At 35.4% G+C, this 25,951-nt stretch overlaps 1 protein-coding gene across 6 annotated transcripts in view; it reads left to right on the forward strand.

The window, feature by feature from the left end:
• Window positions 1–25,951, forward strand: part of TET1 (tet methylcytosine dioxygenase 1) — a 121,874-nt gene that overhangs the window by 68,041 nt on the left and 27,882 nt on the right. For all 6 annotated transcript variants that reach the window (XM_019731737.3, XM_019731738.3, XM_074339524.2 and 3 more), the window contains 4 exons: window positions 573–2,901; window positions 6,864–6,954; window positions 7,493–7,586; window positions 24,203–24,414. In XM_019731737.3, coding sequence (XP_019587296.3) covers window positions 573–2,901; window positions 6,864–6,954; window positions 7,493–7,586; window positions 24,203–24,414 — 2,726 coding nt within the window. The remainder of the gene's footprint in view (window positions 1–572; window positions 2,902–6,863; window positions 6,955–7,492; window positions 7,587–24,202; window positions 24,415–25,951) is intronic.

Here is a 25,951-nt window from a genome sequence, read left to right on the forward strand (position 1 = left end):
TGTATCATCTTCATTCAACCAGAAGTCTCCTCATTTTTTATGTTTATATTAATAATATAGAGGTTATCTTCTTATTTGCTCCTGACATCAATGGAAATGCCCTTACTATCCTAATTCCTATAGTATCGTTTTGGATGAGCTGTTTCAAGTTTTTAAAAAATAGGGTAAAAAAAAAAAAAATAGGGTAAGAGCAGGAAGTAGACAGTTATTGCTTGATGGGTACAAGGTTTCTCTTAGAATGATGAAAATGTTCTGGTATACAGAGGTGATTTTTGTACAACCTTGTGAATATACTAAAAACCACTGAACTGTATAATTTTAAATGATAACATTGAATTTTATTCTATGGAAGTTTCATCTCAAAAAATTTTTTTAAAAGGTAATGGTTTTATATCATTACCCACTCACCAGAAAGACTAAAGTGAAAAGAGAGAAAATACTACTTGTTAATAAGAATGTAGGACAATTGGAGCTCTCATAATCACCATTGGGAGTGTATATTGATAACTATATTAGAAAATTATTTGCCCTATCTCCTAAAGCTGAAGATATTTGCTATGTTTATTTTACAGGCAGATTTTGACAAAAAAACAGTAAATGGCCCCAAGTCAGAATCCATGGAATACAGTAGATGTGGTCATGGGGAAGAACAAAGATCGGAATTGAACCCACAACCTCTTGAAAATGTAGCTAGAAATGAAGAAAGTATGACAGGAATTGAAGTGGAGAAGTGGACGCAAAACAAGAAATCAGATTTAACTGATCATGTCAAAGGAGAGGTTAAGGCAATTGTAACAGAAGCTGAAAAGTTGATAAATGCTGAAGATGACAGGAAAAAAGTCCTACTTACTGAAATCCTTGAACCTCAAAAATTGTTTGCACCAACTATAAGAAACGGCATTAAAAATGTACACTATTTACCAACTGAAACAAATGTGTCTTTTAAAAAATTCAACATTGAGGAATTTGGCAAGGCGTTTGGAAACAATTCGTATAAACTCCTGAAAGACACTGCAAACCATAACAATGCCATGAGCTCCATTGCTACTAGTGCAAGCTCTGACCATCTTAAGGGGAAAAGTAATGTCTTAGTCTTCCAGAAGCCTGGCTTTAACTGCAAGTCTTTTCCAGATCCTGCCAACTTAAACTTAAATAATCAAACTAGTACACCCAATGAAAGTGATCAACCAAAATCTCTAGAAAACATACCAAGTAAAGAACCAAAAGATGGATCTCTAGTTCAACCAAGTCTTCTATCTTTAATGAGAGATAGGAGATTAACACTGGAGCAAGTGGTAGCTATAGAAGCTTTGACTCAGCTTTCAGAAGCCCCTTCAGAAAATTCCTCACCATCAAAGTCAGAGAAGGATGAAGAAACAGAGCAGAGAACAGCTAGTTTACTTAATAGCTGTAAAGCTATACTCTGTTCTGTAAGAAAAGACCTCCAAGAACCAAATTTACAAGGGGAGCCACAAAGCCTTCATCACTGTCCATCTTTGGAAAAGCAAAGTTCGTGCAACTCCGTGGTGTTCAATGGCCAAAATATCATTTCCAAGTTACACGACAGCTCAGCTACTAACCAAGTATCCACAAAGTCACAGGAATATTCCAAAGTCAAAAATTCAATATCTGTTTTTACATCAAATTCAAGTTCATCTAAAATTGACACCAATAAAAATATTGCTCAAGGCAAAATTACTCTTGACTGTTCCAAGAATTTGCAGCAGTTGCCACCAACAAATAATAAATTGGGGTATTGTAACCAGTCACTGGGCAGCAGTAAAAAGTTGGAGTCTAAGGATGATCTATCATGTCAAGAGACAGTTCATAGTAAAATAGAGGAAGATGTTGCAACACAGTTAACACAACTTGCATCAATAATTAAATTCAATTATATGAAACCAGATGAAAAAAACATTGAAAGTACACCAACAAACCTTGTTGCACATAACATGCAGCAAAAGTACAGTCAGGAGAAGGGCACAATACAACAGAAACCCCCTTCCAGTGTACAAAATAATCATGGCTCATCATTAACAAAGCAAAAGAATGCAACCCAGAAGAAGACAAAATCTACCCCATCAAGAGATCGGCGGAAAAAGAAGCCTGCAGTCATAAGTTGTCAAGAAAATGACCAGAAAAAGCAGGAACAGTTGTCATATGAATATAGTAAGTTACATGACATTTGGATAGCATCTAAATTTCAAAGATTTGGTCAATTTGGTCCTCATGATTTTCCTATTCTGTTGGGGAAAATTCCTCCCATAACCAAAGTATGGAAACCACTGATTCAAACAAGTTCAGCATTAGAACATAAGAAACTATTTCCTCCACTCACTCAGATAAAATTTGAGCGATATTATCCTGAATTAGCACAGGAAAAAGTGATGAAGGTTGACCCGTTGGATTCTCTCCCCATATCGCAGTTAAAAACAGAATCCAATGGGCAGGCGTTTACAGGAAAAGTTTATAATTCTCAGGTACAGCCAACAGTGAATGTCAATCAGAAAGCTCATGCTTTGCTCCAACCCTCCTCTCCAACTAACCAGTGTGCTAATGTGATGGCTGACGATGACCAAACACAGTTCCAGCAGGATGTTAAAGACCAACTCATGCATCAGCGACTGCCAACATTGCCTGGGATCTCTCCTGAGACCCCCTTACCAGACCCAGCACAAATTCTTAGGAATGTAGACGTTGTATGTTCAGGTGGAATTACAATGGTTTCTACCAAAAGTGAAGAGGACAGCTGTTTATCTAATGTTGGAGCATCAGAATTTTTCCCAGTAGACAATGCACACAAAAGTTTTAATGATTATGCCATGAACTTCTTTACTAATCCTACAAAAAACCTGGTGTCCACAACAAAAGATTCTGAATTGCCAACCTGCAACTGTCTTGGTAAGTTCCTGTGTATCATGTGTGTGTGTTTCTTCTTCATTTACCTGCTTAATTGCCTCAAGTGGTGTCTGAATCAAGTTTTCGGTTACATTTTATAGTATATGGCAGTTTTGCCCCATTCATATTCTAGCTAAGATGGATTAAATAATTCTATACCCATTTTTCTGTGGGACCTTTATTGATTCTGCTCAGGTAAATTGAAAATTCAACTAATAATTTGAAACTTTCTCAAGTGGAAAGTTTGCTGATTTTTCTCAAAGCTAAGTGTCTCTCAGGTTGCTTATTGTGCATCCATAAGAATGAATTGCCTTAATACTTTATTTCAGTTTATTCTTATTGTGTTCAAAAGAATTTCAACTTGTAAGCTTTTTGCTTCAAAAATGTCTTTTTGTGTGAGATATAACATGCATACAGAAAATATATGTACAACTTAAGAAACAGCCATAAAAACTATCTGTATAATTGCTATCCCGGTTAAGAATTGGAACTGGGTTATTTCTGTTTCAGTACCTAGTGGCTTTTTTTATTTTTTATTTTTTTTATTGGGGAAGGGGAACAGGACTTTATTGGGGGAATAGTGTGTACTTCCAGGACTTTTTTCCAAGTCAAGTTGTCCTTTCAGTCTTAGTTGTGGAGGGCGCAGCTCAGCAGGTCCAGTTGCCTTTGCTAGTTGCAGGGGGCGCTGCCCACCATCCCTTGCAGGACTCAAAGAGTTGAACTGGCAACCTTTTGGTTGAGAGCCCACTGGCCCATGTGGGAATCGAACTGTCAGCCTTCGGAGTTAGGAGCACGGAGCTCCAACCGTAGGAGCCACCGGGCCGGCCCCCAGTACCTAGTGCTTTTATGCTCTGCGATATGAAGGGTGTACCTATGTATGGAAAAATTACAGAATCTTGGCCATTTTATGAATTTGCAAACCTTTTGTCGTTTTAAAATATTAAATTGTTCAATAAATTGTGATTTCCTATTTCCAAAAACAGTAACAACAACAAATACATTTGTGTAAAAAGCTGAGTCATGGACCATTTTCTAACTAATGCATTTATATATTTTGTGCCTTAGGAGTTACTGAAATAGAATATTAGAAACTAACAATTAGAAGTTATATCGTGTCTTAAAAGCCCTGAAAAAAATCTTGTTGGAGTAAAGGTTCTCAGGCAGGCCCTATGAGAAAGTTGCTCAATATTTGAAACATATGAAAGCTTAATTTGAGTCCTGTTACTGATTAGTCACTGTCTATGGTCAAATTTCATGTCAGTGCTCAAATATAAGATGAAACTTGTTTACTTAAATAAAGCTGTAAGGTAGGGAGAGTATATGGATTGTGTCATTAAAGTTTGTTAGGCTACGTGAAGCCCCATTATTTCAACTTTTATACAATTTATGATAAATTTGTAAAATATAACCTATTTTGAACCCAAGTAGATGTAATTATTAAAGTTTTACTTAAAATGTTGCCCCAAATAACAGATTCAAGATTTGCCTTGAATAATGGCAATCTTTTTATTAGAAGCAGATGGTTCATTAGTACATTCCAGAATCGGTAGTTAAAGGATTGTTTGGAAGGATAAAGAATATCATTCTCATTTTGTTTTTAACCATCGTAGAAAAAATTATAAAGTATAGCAATAACTTTTAGTTCTTGATTATCCAAAGTACATTTGATATCTGATATGAATTCTTCCATTTCTCTGCATATCATTCAACATACAGTTTTGACAGCCGATCATGTGCCAGGCACATGACAAGTAATTCATAACCTGGAAAGGGTGACAATGATGTCTGACTGGGGTTGAATTGGGAGAATGAGAGTTTTTCTTGGACCAAGGATAGAAGAGTGAAATAACGATAATGGCTCCTATTCCAGGTCTTTTATTGCAAGTCTGATACTGTGCCACGCCCTTGACTTATTATATTCACAACCTTCAAAGGATAGGCTTATTATCCCCACTTTACCAATGAGGAAACTGAGTCATAGAGAAGTTCACAGCTAGTAAATGACTAAGCTGGAATTCAGAGACATGCAGTGCCAACTCCAGAGCCTATGTTTGTAACCTCCATCCTCAGTTGCTTCAAAAATCTGAAGTAAGAAAGGGACAGTTTTTTGTTTTGTTTTTTCTGACTATCGTTACGACTGGAAGAAAGATCTCTAATTTAAAATGCCATTCAAATATATATACATCAGCTAGTCTAATTGTACTGCATGCATAATTTCAATAGAACTGTCTAGTTTCAAAACTGTTTCCTTATACATTTCCTTGGATAATTTAATTTTGCAACTTACACGTAGTAACTAGTCACAGTGTATAGGAGTTGAGACAGCCAGGAATTCAAAGTTTATTATTTGCTGTGGACCTGGAACTGTTTTATATACTATCACTTAATGTATTTTCCTATAATCATTACATGTGAGGTTATTGTGCCCATTGTGTAGAAATGGAAACTTAAAGAAGAGAAACATGAAACAGACTCACTCAGAAATCATCCCAAGTCGGGGCCATAATATTAAGCGTAAAGGATTTCCATAGAGGCATACTGTTGTAGCAAAATAAGAGTAACTGACATCTATATCAGGGTTCTGCAAATTTACTTCTATTTGTAGTTTAGATGGAATAATCCGTTGTTGTAAGGGGACTGTCTTATGCATTATAGGTTGTTCAGTGGTATCCCTGGCCTCTATCCACTAGATACCAGTAATACACACAGAAATGCACGAGCGCATGTACACATGTCTACACACACACACACACTCACACACACACATCTGCCCAGTTGTCACAATCAAAAATATTGACAAATGTCCCCTCTGGAAAAATCACCGCTGGTTAAGAAGCATTGTTTTAGATAACCAATAATAAGTTAAAATCTATTCAATAGCGCATGCTTAAGAAGCCACAGAAGTAATCCAGATTATATTTGATGTCCAATGAAAATGGTTCAATAATGACTTTTTGGTGTAGGTATACCTTGGTCAGAAATGCGTGCTGTCGTGCTTATAGTGAGACATAATTCTAAGAGACTTAAGTTAAAAATACTGTTTTCTATTCTAAGAAACATGTAATTCACACTCAGAAAAATTCAAATGGTGCAGAAATGTGATGCAAACGTCTTCTTAAGTTCCATTCTCTAAAGATAAAACCTCTGTTACAGTTTTTCTATATGAATTGACACTATTACTGATTTTAATTTTTGTTCAAATTTTACAAAATTTAGGTGTTTTGAAACATAATATTTTGGGGGTGTCCAGTTAGCTCACCTAGAGCATGGTGCTGGTAGCACCAAGGTTGCCTGTTCGATCCCTGCATGGGCCACTGTGAGCTTTGCCCTTGTTAAAATAAATAAATAAAAATTATAATATTTTTGCAATTTGCTTTTTTAACCTTAACAAAGTCTTAGATTTTTTCAATGTTTATAAATATCATTGTTTTAATAGCTTTTAATATAGTATTACACTATATAAACAAATATCTCCTAATCCATTTAAACTATTACTTAGAGTGTTTCTCTTTTTTCTGATCTTACAAATAGTTGTAACTAGGAACATTTTTGTGTACATTTGCATAAATTCTTAGTGCAATTAGGCTCATTTTAATAGGATTCTGGGGCCATGTTTTAAAACTTATTGCTCTTGGATAATTTTTTAATTTTGCACCTCAATTATTATAGATTTTTGAATTTTTTAAGGCAGGAAATAGAAAAATAAATATAACCCACATCTTAAAATGTTTTTCTTCCTCTTATTCTTAGAAGGAGAATGAATTAGTTAGGAAAAGCTAGAAAAGAATATGTTAAATTCCAGGGCCTATTGCCCTAGACTTTTAATTATTAAAGCTTACCAAAACTTTGTCAAAATTCATTGTTCTGAATTGAAAAGAAAGAAAAAAAATTAGTAAACATACCTCCTCCTTGCCCCTATGCCATTCTGTAAAACTTTGGGTCTAATAATCTTATTCCTTCCACAGATCGAGTTATACAAAAAGACAAAGGCCCATATTACACACACCTTGGGGCAGGACCAAGTGTTGCTGCTGTCAGGGAAATCATGGAGAATAGGTGAGGAAATATGCTTCCCTGTTAAAATCATTCATTACTGTGGACCAGACTCAATGCAGAGAAATTATCTCTGGGGACAAACATGAAGTGAATGGAAAGCGTTCAGTAGGATGAGTTGGATATATCTTAGGGCCCAGGAAAAGAATAATTTACTGGCGTTCCTGCTGAGTCACTCATCACATGAGCCATGGGCACTCAACAAGACACTCACAAAGCAAGGCTGTCTTTGTTAAATTCAGAAATATTTATTTTTATATTATTGTATAATAATAGTAGAAGTAGTTCAGGTTACCTCTATCAACACTGCATTCACATTTTTGTCTGTCTTGGAGCCAGGCCATTTTTAAAAAGAGTGATCTTTAAGGATAAGTAAACACCTGAATAACAAAATATCTGCTACATAAAAGTAAATTTTTAACAAAAGTAGATTATGAGGAGTGATTGATTTTTGTACTTCTGTAAATATGTATCTTACGCACATTAAGATGTTAAAAGTGTATGTTGCAGTTATTTTCTCTTCACTGTGTTTTACACTCAGGTATGGGCAAAAAGGGAACGCAGTACGGATAGAAATAGTGGTGTATACGGGGAAAGAAGGCAAAAGCTCGCAAGGATGCCCAATCGCTAAGTGGGTAAGTATTTTGCATTTATACATTTCTCAAAATGGATTTGTTCCACATATAAAATAATTTTTTTTCCCTATGAAAATGTGGACTAGGAAAATACCCACTCCCATTATTCTCAGGGAAATAATGAGGAAGCTATCTGTCTTAGCTTGGGCTTTTTATATTAAATGAACAAAAGGGGCTAGCCCTTCCCAGTTATTACTCAATGATGTTCTTCGTCTCCCCAAGGTCACTGCTTTTACCAGTTTCTTGTGTACTTTTAGAGAGCAGTGAATGCATTTATAATTAGACAACATAAATGCAACTAACCTATACATACTGCTTTATATCTTATTTTAATCAGTTACTATATGTTGAAATTCTTTTCAATTCAATATTCATAGAGTCACCTTAATGAGGATCATACAATATTGAAAGCAAACTAAATATTTTACAACATATTCCAAAATTGTTCCTGTGACTACTTTAAGTTTTGTGAAAATGCAGAGCTATAAGAAGTAAGAACTGGATTCAGCTTCTTTAGTAAATTCTCAACTGAAAAACAGGTACATGACCAAATGCAAATTTTCAGTAGGATATTCACATTCACAGGGATATTAACCAGTTTATGTGGAATTCTTGACCGTAGAATCATTTGAGATCATTGTTAATAATGGTGATTTTAATAATGATAAAAATAATAAAAATAACTACTACCTTTTATTACGTATCAGGCACTATGTTAAGAACATATGTTGCCTCATAAATCCTCATAGAGGGACTCTATTATAATGATTTTGGAAAAAGTAAAAGCCATTGTTTTTATACCACTTTCAGAGAAAAACATTCAATGCAAAATGGAGATAGGGTTTGAATCCAGGCATTCCTGAAGTCAGACAATTGCCACACCCTTAACCACTGTAGTAGACTGTGTGTTTTGGTTACTTTTCAACCTTTGAATGGTGACAACAGTGAGAAGCAGGAGAGCTGGACACTGAACACAAATGCTTTAGAATACTTTGTTTCTTCAGTCTCTTTGGAGCGCTTAGTATTGTGAAAATTCTGATATGTTTAAAGAACTGGGATGTACTTTAGTTAGTTATCTTACATTTGGTAAAGTGCAAGATCTTAAGTGTACATATCAAGGAATTCTTCATATCCATAACACTACCAGGATAATGATATAAATCATTCTAGCACTCCAGAAGGCTTCCTTGAGGCCCCTCCCAGTCGATAACTTCACATAAAGATAACTACTATTTTGACATTCATCACTATAAAGGTCTTTTTTGATTAACTCCAAATAACTAGAATCAATTATGTACTCTTGTGTGTCTGTCTCCTTTTACTCAACATTTATAGAACATGGAGTTAATGGCTGGAGCTCCAACAGCCATCTAGAACCACAAATTGACTCGATAGTGGAAGATTTGTACTAGGATGGTGGGAAGACAGATAGGAACCTGAGTCTCTGATGATACCAGTGGAGCTGCCACACCAACCCCAGGCCTTCTGAAATCTGGATTTCTTTCACATGAGAGAATTTTTTTTTAATTTGTTTAAAATTTGTTATTTTGGGGGTTTTGAGTCAAGTCCCAGTTAAGATACTTGCCTTCAATTTGTTACTATGTGGGTGAATTTTGGAAGAAAACAAAAAACAATTTGAGAATGAAGTAAGTGAAGAAATTTATTATTAATAAATACTTTCTACTGCCAGACCCTCGATTAGATACCGGGGATACAAACATGAATTAAGTTCTGCCACTCATTTCATTTTGTATACTGGTAGAAACTGGCCCAGAGTCACCTCACCATCACAAACAAATTTTGAGACTCGGCTTACTGAATAAAATTCACTTTTATCCTCTAGGAACACAAATGTTTGCCGGAATCACTTTACCTCTCAAGAACTGAATACAATTTCCCAAAATGCGCCCCTAGAAGTCTAAAACGTTACCTAAAATTTCTATCATGTGAATGGTTGGGGTGAGAGTGGGGGTTGGTGGTTGTGAACTATTATTTTCTTACTTCATGGATCGACTTCTTATCCTGCTGTGCATTGATTTTCACTGTATCAACTCAGCTATGGAAGTTAAGTACTTTTCTCAATTGCCACAAAACACTCACTCATATAAATCAATCTCCATATATAAGAGTTCTGATGAAGAGATATCTAAAAACTAGCTAGGGTGATCTTCATTTTTATTTTATTTTTTCACTTTTTAAAAAAAGTAACGTAGTTGATTGAAAACATTTTAAAGTAGGAAGTCATACAAGACTGACCATTTTTCTATTGGATTATTAGTCTTCTATTGATTTTATATGAACTTCTTTAAGAAATTGACCGTTTGTGATCAAAGTTGCAAATGTATTTCCTCAATTTATCATTGTTTTTAATTAACATTCATAGTTTTAAAATGAAATTTAAAAAATGTTTTCAATAAAAGATGAAAAAGTTTTTTCATCTTTTCTTCTATGGCTTCAGTGTATTGTATCTTAATTAGAAAAATCTTTACGACTTCTAGCTTTTCAATAATTCTCTCATTTTCTTTTTGTTGTATTTTAATGATTTCATTTTTTTCTACATTTAACTATTTTATCCATTTTTTTGTGTATAGAATGTTAGTAACAACTTGTATTTTTCCAGATGACTACTCAGCTGTCTTGTCCATCTTTTCCGTACTGATTTGTATTTGTTTGTATTAGAAGATTTTTCTGTTCTGTTACATCAATGTTATGTCTGTCCTGTATTAGCATTAAATTGCTCTAAATATTTAGGTTTTATAAGATGTTTTTGTATCTGATACAGCTGATTCTTCCTTTTAATTTTTCAGAAGTTTCTTGACTATTGCCTTGTTTATTTTTCCATTTGAGCTTTAATCAATCACCTTATCTAATCGCAAGAATAAAGTGCTACTGGTATTTTTTTGGAATCATATCACACAGAGAATTTGGAGAATTTACATCTTTTTGGTGTTTAGTCTCCCTATCCTCCATATTATGCCTTTCTGTTTGCTAATGCCTTCTTTTGTCCTTCAGGGGTATTTCAAAGTTTTGTTTCCACAGACTTTACATATTTCTTGTTTAACAATTTATTTCTATTGTGTATCCGAGATGTACAATCATATAATGTATTCTCCTTTTCAAATTTTATACTTTTAATTTTTTTTCATTTAATACAGTTAGTCTACCAGACTAACTCCAATTTTATATTGCTTTAAATATGGCCTCCTTATCTTGTTCTTCTTTAGTGGGAACCCTCCAGGGTCTTCTCATTATGAATGGATCGTCAGGGAATGCCTCTCTGGGGAGGGAACATTTAAGCTGAGATCTGAGTGACAAAAAGGAGCTGAGTATGCAAAGAATTACCCCCCAAGAATGCAGGGAAGAGCATTCCTAAGCAAAGAAAACAAGTGCAAAGGTCAAGGAAGAGAGTACATACTGTAATAATCTAAGAGGAATCCAGTGAAATTGAGGTAGAGAATGGAACCCAGGTGAGGGTAAAAAGGTAGGTAGAAACCAGAGCATGAATGGTTTCGTAGGCCATAGTGAGGAGTTTGGGTTTTTAGTCCATGAACAACATGAAGGCTTTGATGTATTTTAATTAGGAATGTATTATTTGTCTGAATTTTGTTTTATAAAGAGCATTCTAAGGAATTAATTGATAAAATCTGTATCAGTCATCTGTTGCTGCTTAACAAATTGCCCCCAAATTTAGTAACTTATGTTAACAAACATTTATTATCTCATAGAGTTATAGTGGGTCAGGAATCTGAGTATAGCTTAGTAGGGCGCTTCTGGAAAAGTGTGTCTCATGAGTCTGAAAACTGCTGGGGAGTGTGGTGTGGGGCTGGAGGGCCTACTTCTCCTGTCATTTGCAGGAGCCTTTAGTTCCTTGATTGTTGTTTGGTAGAGGCCTCGCTTCCTTACTAAGACTTCTTAAAGTGCTTTCTCATGTCATGGCAGCTTGGTTTCCCCCAGAGTGAGTCAATGAAAAGATAACATGGATTGGGGCTGGCCCAGTGGCTCAGGCGGTTGGAGCTTCATGCTCCTGACTCCGAAGGCTGCCGGTTCGATTCCCACTTAGGCCAGTGGGCTCTCAACCACAGGTTTGCCGGTTCAATTCCTCGAGTCCCACAAGGGATGGTGGGCTCTGCCCCCTGCAACTAAGATTGAACATGGCACCTTGAACTGAGCTGCCTCCCGGATGGCTCAGTTGTTGGTTGGAGCACGGACTCTCAACCACAAGGTTGCCAGTTCAATTCCTCGACTCCTGCAAGGGATGGTGGGCTCTGCCCCCTGCAACTAAAATTGAGCACGGCACCTTGAGCTGGGCTGCCGCTGAGCTCCCAGATGGCTCAGTTGGTTGGAGCACATCCTCTCAACCACAGGATTGCTGGTTCGACTCCTGCAGGGGATGGTGGGCTGTGCCCCCTGTGGCTGGCAACGGTGGCTGGACCTGGGGCTAGGCTGTGCCCTCCACAACTAAGACTGAAAGAACAACAACTTGAAGCTGAACAGCACTCTCCACGGCTGAGATTGAAAGGACAGCAACTTGACTTGGAAAAAGGGCCTGGAGGTGCACACTGTTCCCCAATAAAGTCCTGTTCCCCTTCCCCAATAAAATCTTTAAAAAAGATAGCATGGAGGAAGCCACAATGTCTTTTGTGACACTGGCCTTGGAAGTTGCTATGCAAGTGAACCCTATTCAGTGTATGGGGGCAATATGCAAGGGCACTAATACTAGGTGGTGGTGATCATTGGGTACATCTTGGAGACTGGCTACCATGTATCTCTTCTTCACTAAAAATAACACATTTAGAACACTACATTGACTTAGTAAAATATGTCTATCTTAGTCCCATCCAATATATCTAATATCTGTTAATAATACGTCTGATCTCTCCACCTTAGCTCTATTTTCTTTAAAGGTGAAATCCTTTAATTTGTGAATCTTCATTCACAAAATAATGTTATTAAGCATTAACATTTTTCACTGTAGAATATATCAGTAGGTTCATGAAACATAAATGTACAGTTTACCTATAATTATAAAATGAACATTCATGAAACAACTACCCAGGTCAAAAATAGATCATTCTTAGATTCCCAGAAGCCCCAAGAACTTCCCATCCTGACTTTTGTGGTAATAGTTTTCATGCTTTCCCCGCACTGAAGTATTTCTCAACAGTATCATTTTACTTTGTTCTTTTGTATATTCCCCCCACACAGTCCCTTACACATTTGCTGAAATAAATGGCAGGGATTGGTTCCCAGTATTTGGCACTGATAGTTGATATAGGTTCATTAATCTATATCTGTTAATTATTTCTGAATCATTTACTTATTTGCCTATTAGGTAACAAAGGCCAAAAATATCCTCAGGACGTGGAAGCTGGCTTTCCCTAGAGTAAATGCTCCAAAAGAGCAGGGTAGCTGGGTTAAATTGGTGGGATTTTGGATGATTCTTCCTACCTTTCAAACCTTCTCTAATGTAATACTAATAATTACGCTGATAGAATTTTGGTATATACTTATTTATTTATTTATTTATTTATGAAAATAAGTATGAAGTCTAGCTTAAAGATTTTGGTAGCAACTTTCTATTAAAGTCCTCTTATTGGTTTAACTCTTCCTGAAGCATTCTTAGATACACAGAAGAGTATTTAGCGTTTTCCATGAAGCAGCTGTAGCAAAACTGCTTTCTTATTTTCCCCTTTGCAATATTTATTTCAGAATAAATATAACATTTTCATATATACTGATAAGTATCTGGCACATTTCACAAATACAAAACAATCCAGAGATAAGGAATGAAATAAAGCATGGTTGCTAAGCAACTTAGTGAAAATTTTGACATCTACTAAGGACAATTCAAAAGTATTAATCTTGATAGCAAAACCAAGAATTGATTCTGTATATCTGTGAGAAATAGGTCTCATAAATGTTTATGTTAGAAAAATCATAACGGTAATCAAACTTTACTTTTCGCAAACTTGCCAGATTATCTTATTTAAAACGCTTCTATTGTTCATGGTTAGGGCCTGGAGCAATGCCCAGCACATAGTCAAGACTCAACACAAATTTTTGTTGAGTTAATGCATGTGAACCTTAAATAAGACTATTTTAGAGTATTGAATATTTTGAATTTGAATTTGTATCTTAAAATAGTATGGCTGTGGCTTTCATTATTAGCTCTTCTGAGGCATGCATAACTTTTGAGTATTAGAATAGTCTGCTGAAGTTGTCCACCCCGAACTTGAACTTTTGATACAAGTTAAATGAAAACTAGAAAGAATTCGGTCTCTCAATAATCTACATAGTTTTTAGGACTTTATAAACAGATTATTTTGCAAAACACCAGGGCAATTAAGTCTCACATATGGATGCTATATGCGGGAATGAAATAAAAGGAGTGAGAGGAAATGAAGATCAATCATTTTAAACTAAAGAATCTAATAAACATTCAACTAGTGGATTGCATTGGTCCAAATTTATGTTTCATGTTGCATAGTGTACATTTGTCACGTATTTAATATTAAACTAACTCAAATCAAACATTGTGTGATTTTTATATGTACATTTTATTCATCTCTGTGTGCAGACTTACGTTTGTTAATAGTGGTTGAATTCTTTTCTATTTTTATTGTGCTGCACTTACCTCCTTTACTTGAAGGAGAGGTTTATTGCTTCTTTTTCATGGTCACACACAAAAAGCCTGATAGCAAATTCTAACTGGGCAGCAAAGCTTTCTGAGCCATTCTCACATTGTTTTGCCTTTACTCTTAACACTGTTTTATTCTCTTCTTGAAATGTTTCTTTGCCAGGTGGTCATTAATTGTTAGCCTTTTGCAGATGTTTTATACTCCTTTATCTACTGTCACTTTAGATCTTGCTGAGGACTAGTTATGTTGTATTCAGTAGATTTTGGTGGAAAGGTTGATGTAGTTTCTTGGATACACTAGGCTCTATTAACTCCCTATACTCCTCTCTTCTCCCCAGTGAGTCTTGGGGGTGATGGCAGGAGTAGAGAGAAAAATTCAGACAGGCTGCCCAGTCGGCTCCTGTGCCACATCAATTCATATCAGACACCAGTTGGTGAGTCCCCTCTGTAGGATTGTTTATTACAGTAGAACAGGTGTGGCAAAGAATATATACAAGTGAATATTTTATTGCATACTCTGGTCTGATGTTGACCAGAGATTTTGGGGTGAGGTATAAACCAAGCCGAAGTATCCAAAAGTATTCAAACCATCTTGCCTGGATTTATACAATAATATAATCTTCAGAGATGCCTTTTTTTGGTCCCTCTGTTCCAGAGTTCTGCCAATTGTCTTCCTCAGTTGTCTTTGGGCTGTACCATGGTGCTGCTTATTTCTGTGCCCATATGAGACACCTCTTTGTATATTACTGTGTCACGTAATAAAGGGAGTAGCTGGTGTCCTGGCTTATGTGTTTGGTACCTGTGGTATCTTGCTAATGCGAGAAAACCATTTTATGCTTCAGTGATGATAATTAGGCAACGGCCAAGAAGTTGATGTTAAACTGACATATTTTTCACTGCCTTTTTTTGTTGTAAAATATATTTTTCTTCACTTAAGTCTATTGTCTACTAACATACCATTAGAACTACTTTTATGTTAGCTTACTCGCTTATCGAGTTCATTTTTTAAGGAAACTTAATTCAACTATAATATACACAAAGTACACACGTCATAAATGTACAGCCCAGCCCAGTGAAGTTTTACAAAGTGAACACACCCATGTAACCACCACCCAGATCAAGAAATAAATCACTACCACCACTCCAGATCACCCCCGCCATGCATCCAGTTATTACTGCCCCCAAGGGCTTAACTTTGTGTTTTTTTTTCATAATGTTCCTTTTTTTTTTTTTTTTTTTTAAGATTTTATTGGGGAAGGGGAACAGGACTTTATTGGGGAACAGTGTGTACTTCCAGGCCTTTTTTCCAAGTCAAGTTGCTGTCCTTTCAGTCTTAGTTGTGGAGGGCGCAGCTCAGTTGCAGGTCCAGTTGCCCTTATCTAGTTGCAGGGGCACAGCCCACCATCCCTTGCGGGAGTCCAGGAATCGAACTGGCAACCTTGTGGTTGAGAGGATGTGCTCCAACCAACTGAGCCATCTGGGAGCTCAGCAGCAGCTCAGCTCACCTTGCAGGACTGGAGGAGTTGAACCGGCAACCTTGTGGTTGAGAGCCCACTGGCCCATGTGGGAATCAAACCGGCAGCCTTCGGAGTTAGGAGCATGGAGCTCTAACTGCCTGAGCCAACGGGCTGGCCCTTAAGTTCATTTTTTAATAATATGTAGTTAGCTCTATATGATCTTAATGGGTAATTTTTTGTTTGTTTTTTTGGTTGGCCACCATCATTTTGTGTTGAAAATTGAACTCTACTTTGTCACATGATTATTGACAAACTCAACAGTGATCTCTTTGGTTAATTATACCACACAATATCAATGTTGCCCCTAGCTCTGATTTTAACTAGTCCTTCTGTGATCCCGTCTTTTGCAGAGCTGATGTAGGACCCTAGATATCTTGTACAAGGACTGTTTTATTTGCTTTAAATATATATATATATATATACATATATGTATATATAACATATTATATGTATGTATGTATATATAACATATACGTTTCTATAATGTTTCATTATATTTGCATTTTTATTTGATTTAAATTTAATTAAAAGTAAGTTCAAAATTAAAGTATCCATTCTGAAAATTAAAGTTCTGTTAAACTAAAACTAAATTTTAAAAATCTGTTACTTTCAAATTTAAAAATCCATCTTATATTTACCCTCTGATATAATGATGTATAATAATGTGGGGTTTATCCAAACTAAGAGGATATTAGAACTTTCCATTAAGAGGTGAACAACTGGTGAAGCATGTTAAGCAGAAGAGTGACAAGCGTCAGTATCATGCGTGGTAAAAACATTATATTATATTATATTATATTATATTATATTATATTATATTATATTATGTAAGACCCTGTATTATATTATAGTAAAATAATGACCGGGTCTTATATTAAGTTTTGCTCCAAAAGATGCATTAGAGCTGATTGTCCAGCTAGGTCTTATTTTCGGGGAAGCACGGTATATACCAGTAGGGAAATTAGTGATTATAGTGGAAAAATAATTAAATGCTACCACACTGTTTACCGACATTATGAATAGTTTGTTTTGTACCACAAAACAAGAATGTGTATACATTTAGTGTTCTGTGATTTTTGGAAGTGTGAAAATTAGACAGCTGTTTAAATACTTTGTTTTTCTGTTTCCTATGTAAATATACTTTGACTAGAAGCCAGGTTTGCCTGCTATAGTAGAAACCTCTCTTGGTCTTTGAGTTTCTTTTTTCTATGCCCTAAGAATATAAAAATACTGTTACAGAAATTGCAATAGTAATCTTATTTCTCAGAACAGTCTTTTCTCTTTCAGTTTTTATATGCGTAGTAGTAGGTGGCCTAAACCTTGCTAGACTTCCAGAGGTTATTTAGACTATCCCAGGTTATCACTTTTTTTTCTTTTTTCAATTACAGTTGACATTCTATATTATTTTGTACTCCGCCATCTTGCCCGGAAATCCCCAGGTTATCGCTTTTGATCCTGGGTTAAACCTGCCTTATGAACTCCCTTTGGGGAATTTGTCCTATCCAGACCACGTTGTTTATAAATAGGCCGTTGAAGCAGAATAATTTGTAACACAGGACAAAGGAATTCCGTCTTAGAAAGTCTAGGAAATCTTTTCCCAATGATCATCAGACTGATCTGCCTTCTTTTTCCACCCCTTCTCTGAAATTGCTATTCCAAACAATCACCAATACCTTCATTGCCAAAGAAAATTCTAGATCCTTCAAATATATGCTGAGGGAAAGAGAACTGACTCTGCACACAATGGGATTTATAGAGGATGTAATACAGAATTGTACACCTGAAATCTATGTAATTTTACTAACAGTTGTCACCCCAATAAACTTCAAAAAAAAAAAAGGAAAATGAAAATTCTAGATCCTCATAATCTTTCTTCAGCAGTTCAAACTATTGGTAATACACTCTCTCTCCTGGGAAGCTTATTCTTTTGTTGGCTTCAGTAACACAACTTTCCCTCATCACTCCTTAGCTCTTCTTCAGTCAGCCAATCTGCAATATGCCTTCTTACGTGAGCTTACTCATGGCCACGCCTTAAGCAGTCACCAGTGAACTATAATTGCTATGAAATCAGACCACTTGACTGCTTGAGAGTGGCACATGGAGGGAGCAGGGAGGAAACCAAGAATCACATTTGGAGCTGAGGGTCCAGGAAGAACTTTAGGGTGGTGTCAACCTTTGAGGTGTATCTTGAAAATGGAGCAAGCATTATCTTTATGTTATAGATCCCAGAAATAGAACCAACTATATAATAATTTAATAAAGGAAGTTTTACAATCAGAAGCCATCTGGTGACAATACAATTGGCGGAATTCAGTTAAATAACATCCTTGCCTTGTGAGGCTTGTTTTCCAGAAATCTTAGAATTATCTGTATACTGTTTTTTCCCTGGTGGCAAACTCTTAGTCCTTTAAGAAGGAGGGTCTCCTCCATGAATCCTTCCCACTGTCTCTATACAAAGTCTGGCCCTACTTTGCACACTTATTCAGACAAACTCCTTGCAGATGTCTTATACAGTAGTTTCCCCTTATCCATCAGGGATTTGATCCAAGTCCTCAGTGGATACCTGAAACCATGGACAGTGCCAAATCCTATATGTACTATGGTTTTTCCTATATTTGTATCTTTTCATTTTAGGGAAGCATTTACGGCTTCTCTTTCGAATATCTGAATTGCCAACATCACTATTCTTGGTCTTTGGGGCCATTATTAAGTAAAATAAGGGTTACTAGTACACAAGCATTGCATTGCATACACAGTTGATCTGATAACTGAGACAGCTACTAAGTGACTAAAGGGCGGGGTGCATATACAGTGTGGATATGCTGGACAAAGGAATGATTCACACCCCAGACGGGATTGAGCAAGAGGGCATGAGGTTTCATCATGGCTTCTCAGAATGATGCAAAACTTAAAACATGAATTGCTTACTTCTGGAATTCTACGTTTAATATTTTTAGACCACGGTCGACCATAGGTAACTGAAGCTGTGGAAAGCAAAACTATGGATAAAGGAGGGATGGGCTACTGTATTTACCCCAACAATATTACAATAGAAAAATGCATTGCTCATATTTTCCCCACTAGTGCAAATGATGCTGTGCGTTCAATTTTGCGTTTGTATCATTTCACTTACAATATTACTTAATTACCTTCCCAGCTGATTACAAACAATTTTCAGCATATCATAATTAGAGAAAGTGTCATCTTCCTAACTTTGGCGGTGTTTTGGACTTGGCTACTAATTTTGCTTTATCTAAGTGCACATACTTATTAATTACATTAATTTATTTAGGATGTTGTCTATACCTTAATATACTATTGAATAGTCATTGTCCCACAGATTGAATTTCACTGAAAAGAGATATTTTTGTTTACAAAAAATTCCCCCATTTTTCATCCTTAGGTTATGCAAAGATTAGCTTCTTTCTCTTCTGACATCGTTTCTGATAGAGGCCTGTTTTTAAAATCACTGGAGTTGGCACTTTCCATCCAGAGATCTGCCTGTCGCTTGTGTCTTGAGCTATGATCCCAGTGAGCCAGTAACTGTCCTGGAGTTTGTCTTCCGTTACTGAGGGCCATGTGCTCTTGAGTCTCAAACTTGTATGGAGAATAAAAGTATACAATGTCACAAAACTTTGACCAGCACCACAGAAATATTTTTTTAACTTATTAATTTGAAATAACTTCAGACATACTCAAAAGTTGCAAGAATACTACAGAGAATTCCTGATACCCTACACTGACATTTCCCAAATGTAACTTTTTACCACATTTGCTTTGCATTATCTTTATCCTTCCTTCTCTCTCCTTTGATTTTCCCCCTTCTCTGTTTTTTTCTGGATACTCTGATAGTAAGTAATTGGTAAACTTGATGTCCTTTACCCCTAAATACATTGGTATGTGTTTCATAGAAACAAGGACATTGTCTTAATAACTACAATACAATTATTAAAATCTTACATAACCTCAGGACAATTATCAATGCTGATATTGTTATCTAAATTTAGGTTTTATATCCAATCATAATCCTTTATGGAGAAAGATAACAAATTTTTGTCCTGCTTCAGAATCCAATCCATGATGACTTGTTTATATTTATTTGTCATTTGCCACATTTTAAGAATTCAAACTTTACAATGAAATAAATTGTCGTGAAATACCTAAGTGACTTAAAGACTTGTCATTCAGTAAACAGTAATTAGCTAGTCAATTATGTTTTCTTTCTCAGTTGGATCAGTTTTGACAAATGGAAGTGTCATTTGCTGACACTGATAGGTTCTGGGGCTATCTGCTTTCTGTGTATTTGATGTATATAATTTTAGGATTTATTGGAACTCATCACCTCATTCTTTTATTCCATTCTCAGGGAACAATTATTACCCATGAATTTTGAAAGTTCTCTTCTGTAAAGAATAAAAGGCTTTTCTAGAAACAGATTTACTGCTAATCTTCTATTTGGGGTTCAAACTAGACTCTTCTGAAACTTTGTTCTTTAATTATCAGCTACTTTTCAAAATTGAGAACATAAGGTCTTCATTTCTCCAAATTTCATTGCAGTAGTATTTCTTTTTCCTGATACTTACTTTGTTGTTTATGTCTCTAGAAATTAATAGGAGGGAGATAAGATTAGATATCATACTAATATTTACCCAGGACTCTTAAAAAATCAAATAATTTTAAAGATAGACTGAGTGAAAATAGTGGAATGCAGGATTTAAACATAGGACAGAAATGCAGAAATCTTAAGAGTGATAGCAACCAATATAATTTTACTAACTAATGTCACCCCAATAAATTTAATTAATGTGAAAGTGGACAAAATGCTATTCTACCTTAACACTATGCATATGATTGACTCCAAATATTATAAATAAATACCATAAATATGAAATAAAGCAGTGATAGCAACACAATGGATTTTTAAAGAGACTTTAATCAGAAAGTTTACAGTTTACTAGTTATATGTATATTCACATTGTTGTGAAACAGATCTCCAGAACTTTATTCGCGCAAATCAGAAACTATACCCATTAAATAACTCCCCATTTTCCCATCACCCCAGCTTCCGGTAACAACCATTCCAGTTTCTGTTTCTATGAATTTGACTACTTTAGATACCTCATATAAGTAGAATCCGACAGTATTTGTCTTTTTGTGACTGGTTTATTTCACTGAGAATTATGTCATCAAGGGTCATCCATGTGACAGGATTTCCTTCCTTTTAAGTCTGAATAATATTCCATTGTGCGTATATACACCTATTTATCTGTTACATCTGTCAATGGACATTTGGTTTCTTCCACTTTTTGGCTATCATGAATAGTGGTGCTATGAACATGGACATGCGAATATCTGTTCAACACTCTGCTTTTAATTCTTTTGGATATATACTCAAGTGGGATTACTAGATCACATGGTAGTTCTATTTTTAATTTTTTGAGCAACTTCCACACTGTTTTCCATAGCGGTTGCTCCATTTTATAACCCCAGCAACATAGTGCTTTTAAATTGTTTTACTTTGCTAGATGACTAATAATGTTGAGCATATTTTCATATGCTTCTCATCTGTTTGGATGTTCTCTTGAGTTGAGTGTATTCTAATGTGTTTTTATTACTCATTTGGAGAAGTTCTTTATATATTCTGGTTAAAAATATTTTGTCAATTATATGTATTGCAAATATTTCTCCCACTGTATTGCTTGCCTTAATTTTTTCCTGGTTAATGTTTTGGATGAACAGAAGTTCTTAATTTTAATATAACCCTACTTCTTAATTTGTTCCTTTCTAATTATTTATTTTGGTAATCTATTTTAAACTGTTTTTCTGCTCCAATGTTATGAAGGTGCTTTCTTCTAGAAACTTACTATTTCACCTTTCACTTTTTTTTTTTTTTAAGATTTTTATTGGGGAGGGGGAACAGGACTTTATTGGGGAACAGTGTGTACTTCAGAACTTCTTTCCAAGTCAAGTTGTTGTCCTTTCAATCTTAGTTGTGGAGGGCGCAGCTGAGCTCCAGGTCCAGTTGCCGGTTGTTAGTTGCAGGGGGCGCAGCCCACCATCCCTTGAGGGACTCCAGGAGTTGAACCGGCAACCTTGTGGTTGAGAACCCACTGGCCCATGTGGGAATCGAACCAGCAGCCTTCGGAGTTAGGAGCACGGAACTCCAATCGTCTGAGCCACCGGGCCGGCCCCTTTACCTTTCACTGTTAGATCTACTGTATAACTCAAGTTACTCATGTACGGTAGGGGTCAAGATTGATTTTTTTTCCCATGTAGATATATACAGTACCATTATGGAAAGGACTGCTTTTTGCATTGTACTTTAGTGTCATCTTTATCGTGTGTCAGGTGACCATGTTTATATGGATCTCCTGAAGTCTCTATTCCATTAATCTCTTTGTCTATCACCACACCAATAATAAACTATCTTACTTACAATAGCTTTACAATAGATGTTGATATCTGGTTAATCACTTTCTCCGTCTTTGTTCCTTTTCTTGGCTCTCTTTCGTCTTTTGCATTTTCATATAAACAAGTTTGTCAATTTTCACTCAAAATAAACTGATAGCATTTGATTAGGATTGCACCAAATCTGGAAATCAATTTAGGGAAAATTGACATCGTTACAATGATGGCTATTGTATGAACATGGTGTCTCTCTCCATGTATTTAGGTCTCCTTTAATTTCTTTCAATAATTTATTTACAGTTTTCAGAGTCTTGCACAGGTTTAATACTTGTCTTACTTGGTTAAGACTGCTATGAAAAACCACCAGACTGGGTGGCTTAAAAACAACAGAAAAGTGTTTCTCACAGTTGTGAGGTTTAGAAGTCTGAGATGAGGGTGCTGGCATGGTCGGGTGAGGGCTCTCTTTCTTCTTGTCTTGTCTTCACATGGTTGAAGCAGCTGCGGCGTTCTGTGGAATCTCTTTTATTGTAAGAACACTAATCCCACTCATCAGTGCTTCCCACCTATGACCTACTCACCTCCCAAAGGTTCTACCTTCTAATAACATCACATGGGGATTTAGGTTTTAATATATGAATTTTGAGTAGACACAAATGTCTATATCATAGCAATACTTAAGAAATTTGTTGAACCTAAATCTGAATTTAGAGACTCATCATGCTTAATTTCCTATTGTTCGCTGAAGAAAATTTGGAAAAAATCTGGGAAAAGCACAAATACAATGGATAAATAGCATTTTTCATACAAACAATGGATCAATATAACTGTTGTTGGTTTGACAACGTGAAAAATATCTGGTATAATATTTTTTTATACAATATATCTCATTTTGTATTTAAGCTTATTTGAAAGCAAATGTATTCTTATTTGGCTGTAAAAGGACATATAAATATAGAAAAAAATTTTAATGTAAATAATTGTGTTTAGGGGGAAGGTCCTAAAACCAACTCTACTCAAGGGATGCCTTGGTAGCAATGATTGTTAACCATCTGGAGTGACAGAAGAAAGTGATATTGGGTAACTAATATCTTAAGAAGTTTCATCTCAAGTTTATATGATATTATTACGTCAGCAAAAATGGAATATTATTCTATTGGTTGCTCCATTTTGATACCAGGGGTAGATAGTTTTATCAGTTACTGATTATGTACTGATTAATGTGGTCAGTCTCTGCTCTGTAAGTTTGTAATAAAAGGAGGGAGTTTTAAACAGAATTGGATGATTTCATATTGTGTCAACATTTTTATGTAATTTTTCTTTTGATTAACTGTAGGAACACTGGGCAGTATTTTAAATACTTTTGAAGTCTTTGTAGCACCCCACGGGAGTGATGTAGTGTAAGCTAAATGGATGAATATTCAAAATTAATTGTTGTGTTTTGCATTTACCATGTTAGCTGGACCACTTTAATCTTATATAATGGGTATCATAAATCCTGGTGATGGAGTGGAAAAAAATCTCAGGAATTGCAGGAACATTGCTTTATATATTGATTAACCTTTTTAGTAAAAGCATTCACTCAAGGAAAAGATCCATTAACTTTCCTCAGATGCTAAACTTCGTTGCTCAAGTTTATTTTCAATATTGGTTATTTTCATCTAGCTGGATTTGTCCTGTTGTGACATTTATAGGAGAGCAGAGCAGGTAGTTAGGCTCTTTTCCACAGGATCCTCTGTTGTCTTTTTTGCAGAACTGTTATCAACAGTGAAATAAACACAGACTGCTTTGGTCTACTTTCACAAATAATAACCACATAGCAGAGATTTCTGTTCTACCTGTTGGTTAGTTAAGTATTACCTGGGATGCTCTGTGATGAGTTGTGTAGAGGGAAGCTAGTTTGGCAACTGAAGGTCTTTTAGGCCTCAACCCTTTGAGAAATAGTAATTTAAAAAACATAACAAAATGCAGTAATACAGAGCTTTTAAAAGCAATATGCATTGTATTTGACTTTACATTTCTTGTTTTCTGTAAATGAATGCATTCTGCTTTTGCAGGTTTTAAGAAGAAGCAGCGATGAAGAAAAAGTTCTTTGTTTGGTTCGGCAGCGTACAGGCCACCACTGTCCAACTGCTGTGATGGTGGTACTCATCATGGTATGGGATGGCATCCCTCTTCCGATGGCAGACAAATTGTACATGGAGCTTACCGAAAATCTAAAGTCATACAATGGTCATCCCACAGACCGAAGATGCACTCTCAATGAAAAGTAATCAAATCTGTTTTGTACTGTTTTGACATTCAGACTTCTATTATATAAGGTTAAATTGTTAATTAGCAAATACATATATGGGAGAACAGGATTTTAGATATTCTGCAACTAAAAAAAAATATGAACATTTCTTTTTTAGAGAGACTTGGTTTCATAGTGAGTTATGACCATTCTCCGTTAGAATATTCTTTTATTGCTTCTTTCTTTGATACCTGATACCACTCACCCCAAGAGCCTGGAGCAGAGGGATTTTTCCATAAAGGAAAGAAAGGCTCTTCCACAGCGAATTACCATTTTACATTTCCTCTAGCAATGTAAGAGACTATCTGTTTTCCTACAGTTTTGCCAAAAACTTAAGTTTTTGCCCATTTAATAGGTGATAAGTAGTTGTCAGTTTACTTTTGATTTGCATTTTTCATATTATGAATATTTTTTCATATGGTTAAAAGCTATTTGCCTTTCTTTTTGTTTGTTTTTGGTCAATCATCTGTTAATTATTCTAGCCCATATTTCTAAAGAATTGTTCATTTTAGTAGAATTAACTTTTACATATTGGGACTATAAACCCATTGTGATATAATTTCTAAATGGTTTTGCCAGTTTGACGTTTGTCTTTTTACTTTTCCTGTGTCATCTTTTGCAAAAGTTTTCTTTTTTGAAACTATTTTTCCCTTATTTGTATCTCAATTTAGAGTGGTATTTAAGGACCTTTTTTCTTTCACAAATTAAAGAATAATTCACCTATGTTTTCTTTTAGTACTTGTTGAAATCATGAATATTTAAAAACAAATCTCTGATATATTTAAAATTTATGCCGGTCAGTAGTGGCAAGAGGAGATCCCTTTCTATCCTTTTTTCTGTTTATCCCCATTTATCCCAACACTACTTTCTAAAGAGTACTTCTTTTTTCCTTGATTTGAAATGCTACTTAACTGTACACAAATATTTTTTATGTAATGGACTCCTCTCTTGTATTTGAATTCTGTATCATTGTCCTGGCTTTTCAGGTAGTTGGTACCACATTTTTTTAAATTACAGAAGCTTTATAATACATTTTCATATTCGATGGGACTAGCTTGCCAATCTTGTTCCTTTTCAAGGCTTTGTCATTCTTTTTTCTTTGTGCTTCCAAATAAACTTCATAATTGTGTAGCTTTAAGATAAACCTAATGATATTTCCGTGGGATTGCATTAATTTATAATAAACTGACATCTTTATGATAATGAATCTTCCTATCCCATACCATGGTTTTTCTTTCCATGTGTACAGGTTTACTTGTGTATCCTTCAAGTGTGTTTTATGTAGCTTTCCTCATGTAGGTAGGTCTCGCTCTTTTTTTTTCAAATTAAAGTTTATTGGGGTGACAATTGTTAGTAAAGTTACATAGGTTTCAGTGTACAATTCTGTAATACATCATATATATATATCACATTGTGTGTTCACCACCCAGAGTCAGTTCTCCTTCCATCTCCATATATTTGAAGGGTTTCTCTTTTCTTTTTAAAGAAATGTCATTATACAAAGCATAACAAA

This window comes from Rhinolophus sinicus, chromosome 15 (genome assembly GCF_057876585.1).
Source record: "Rhinolophus sinicus isolate RSI-liver-muscle chromosome 15, RSI-T2T, whole genome shotgun sequence".
In the NCBI taxonomy this organism is placed as follows: Eukaryota; Metazoa; Chordata; class Mammalia; order Chiroptera; family Rhinolophidae; genus Rhinolophus; species Rhinolophus sinicus.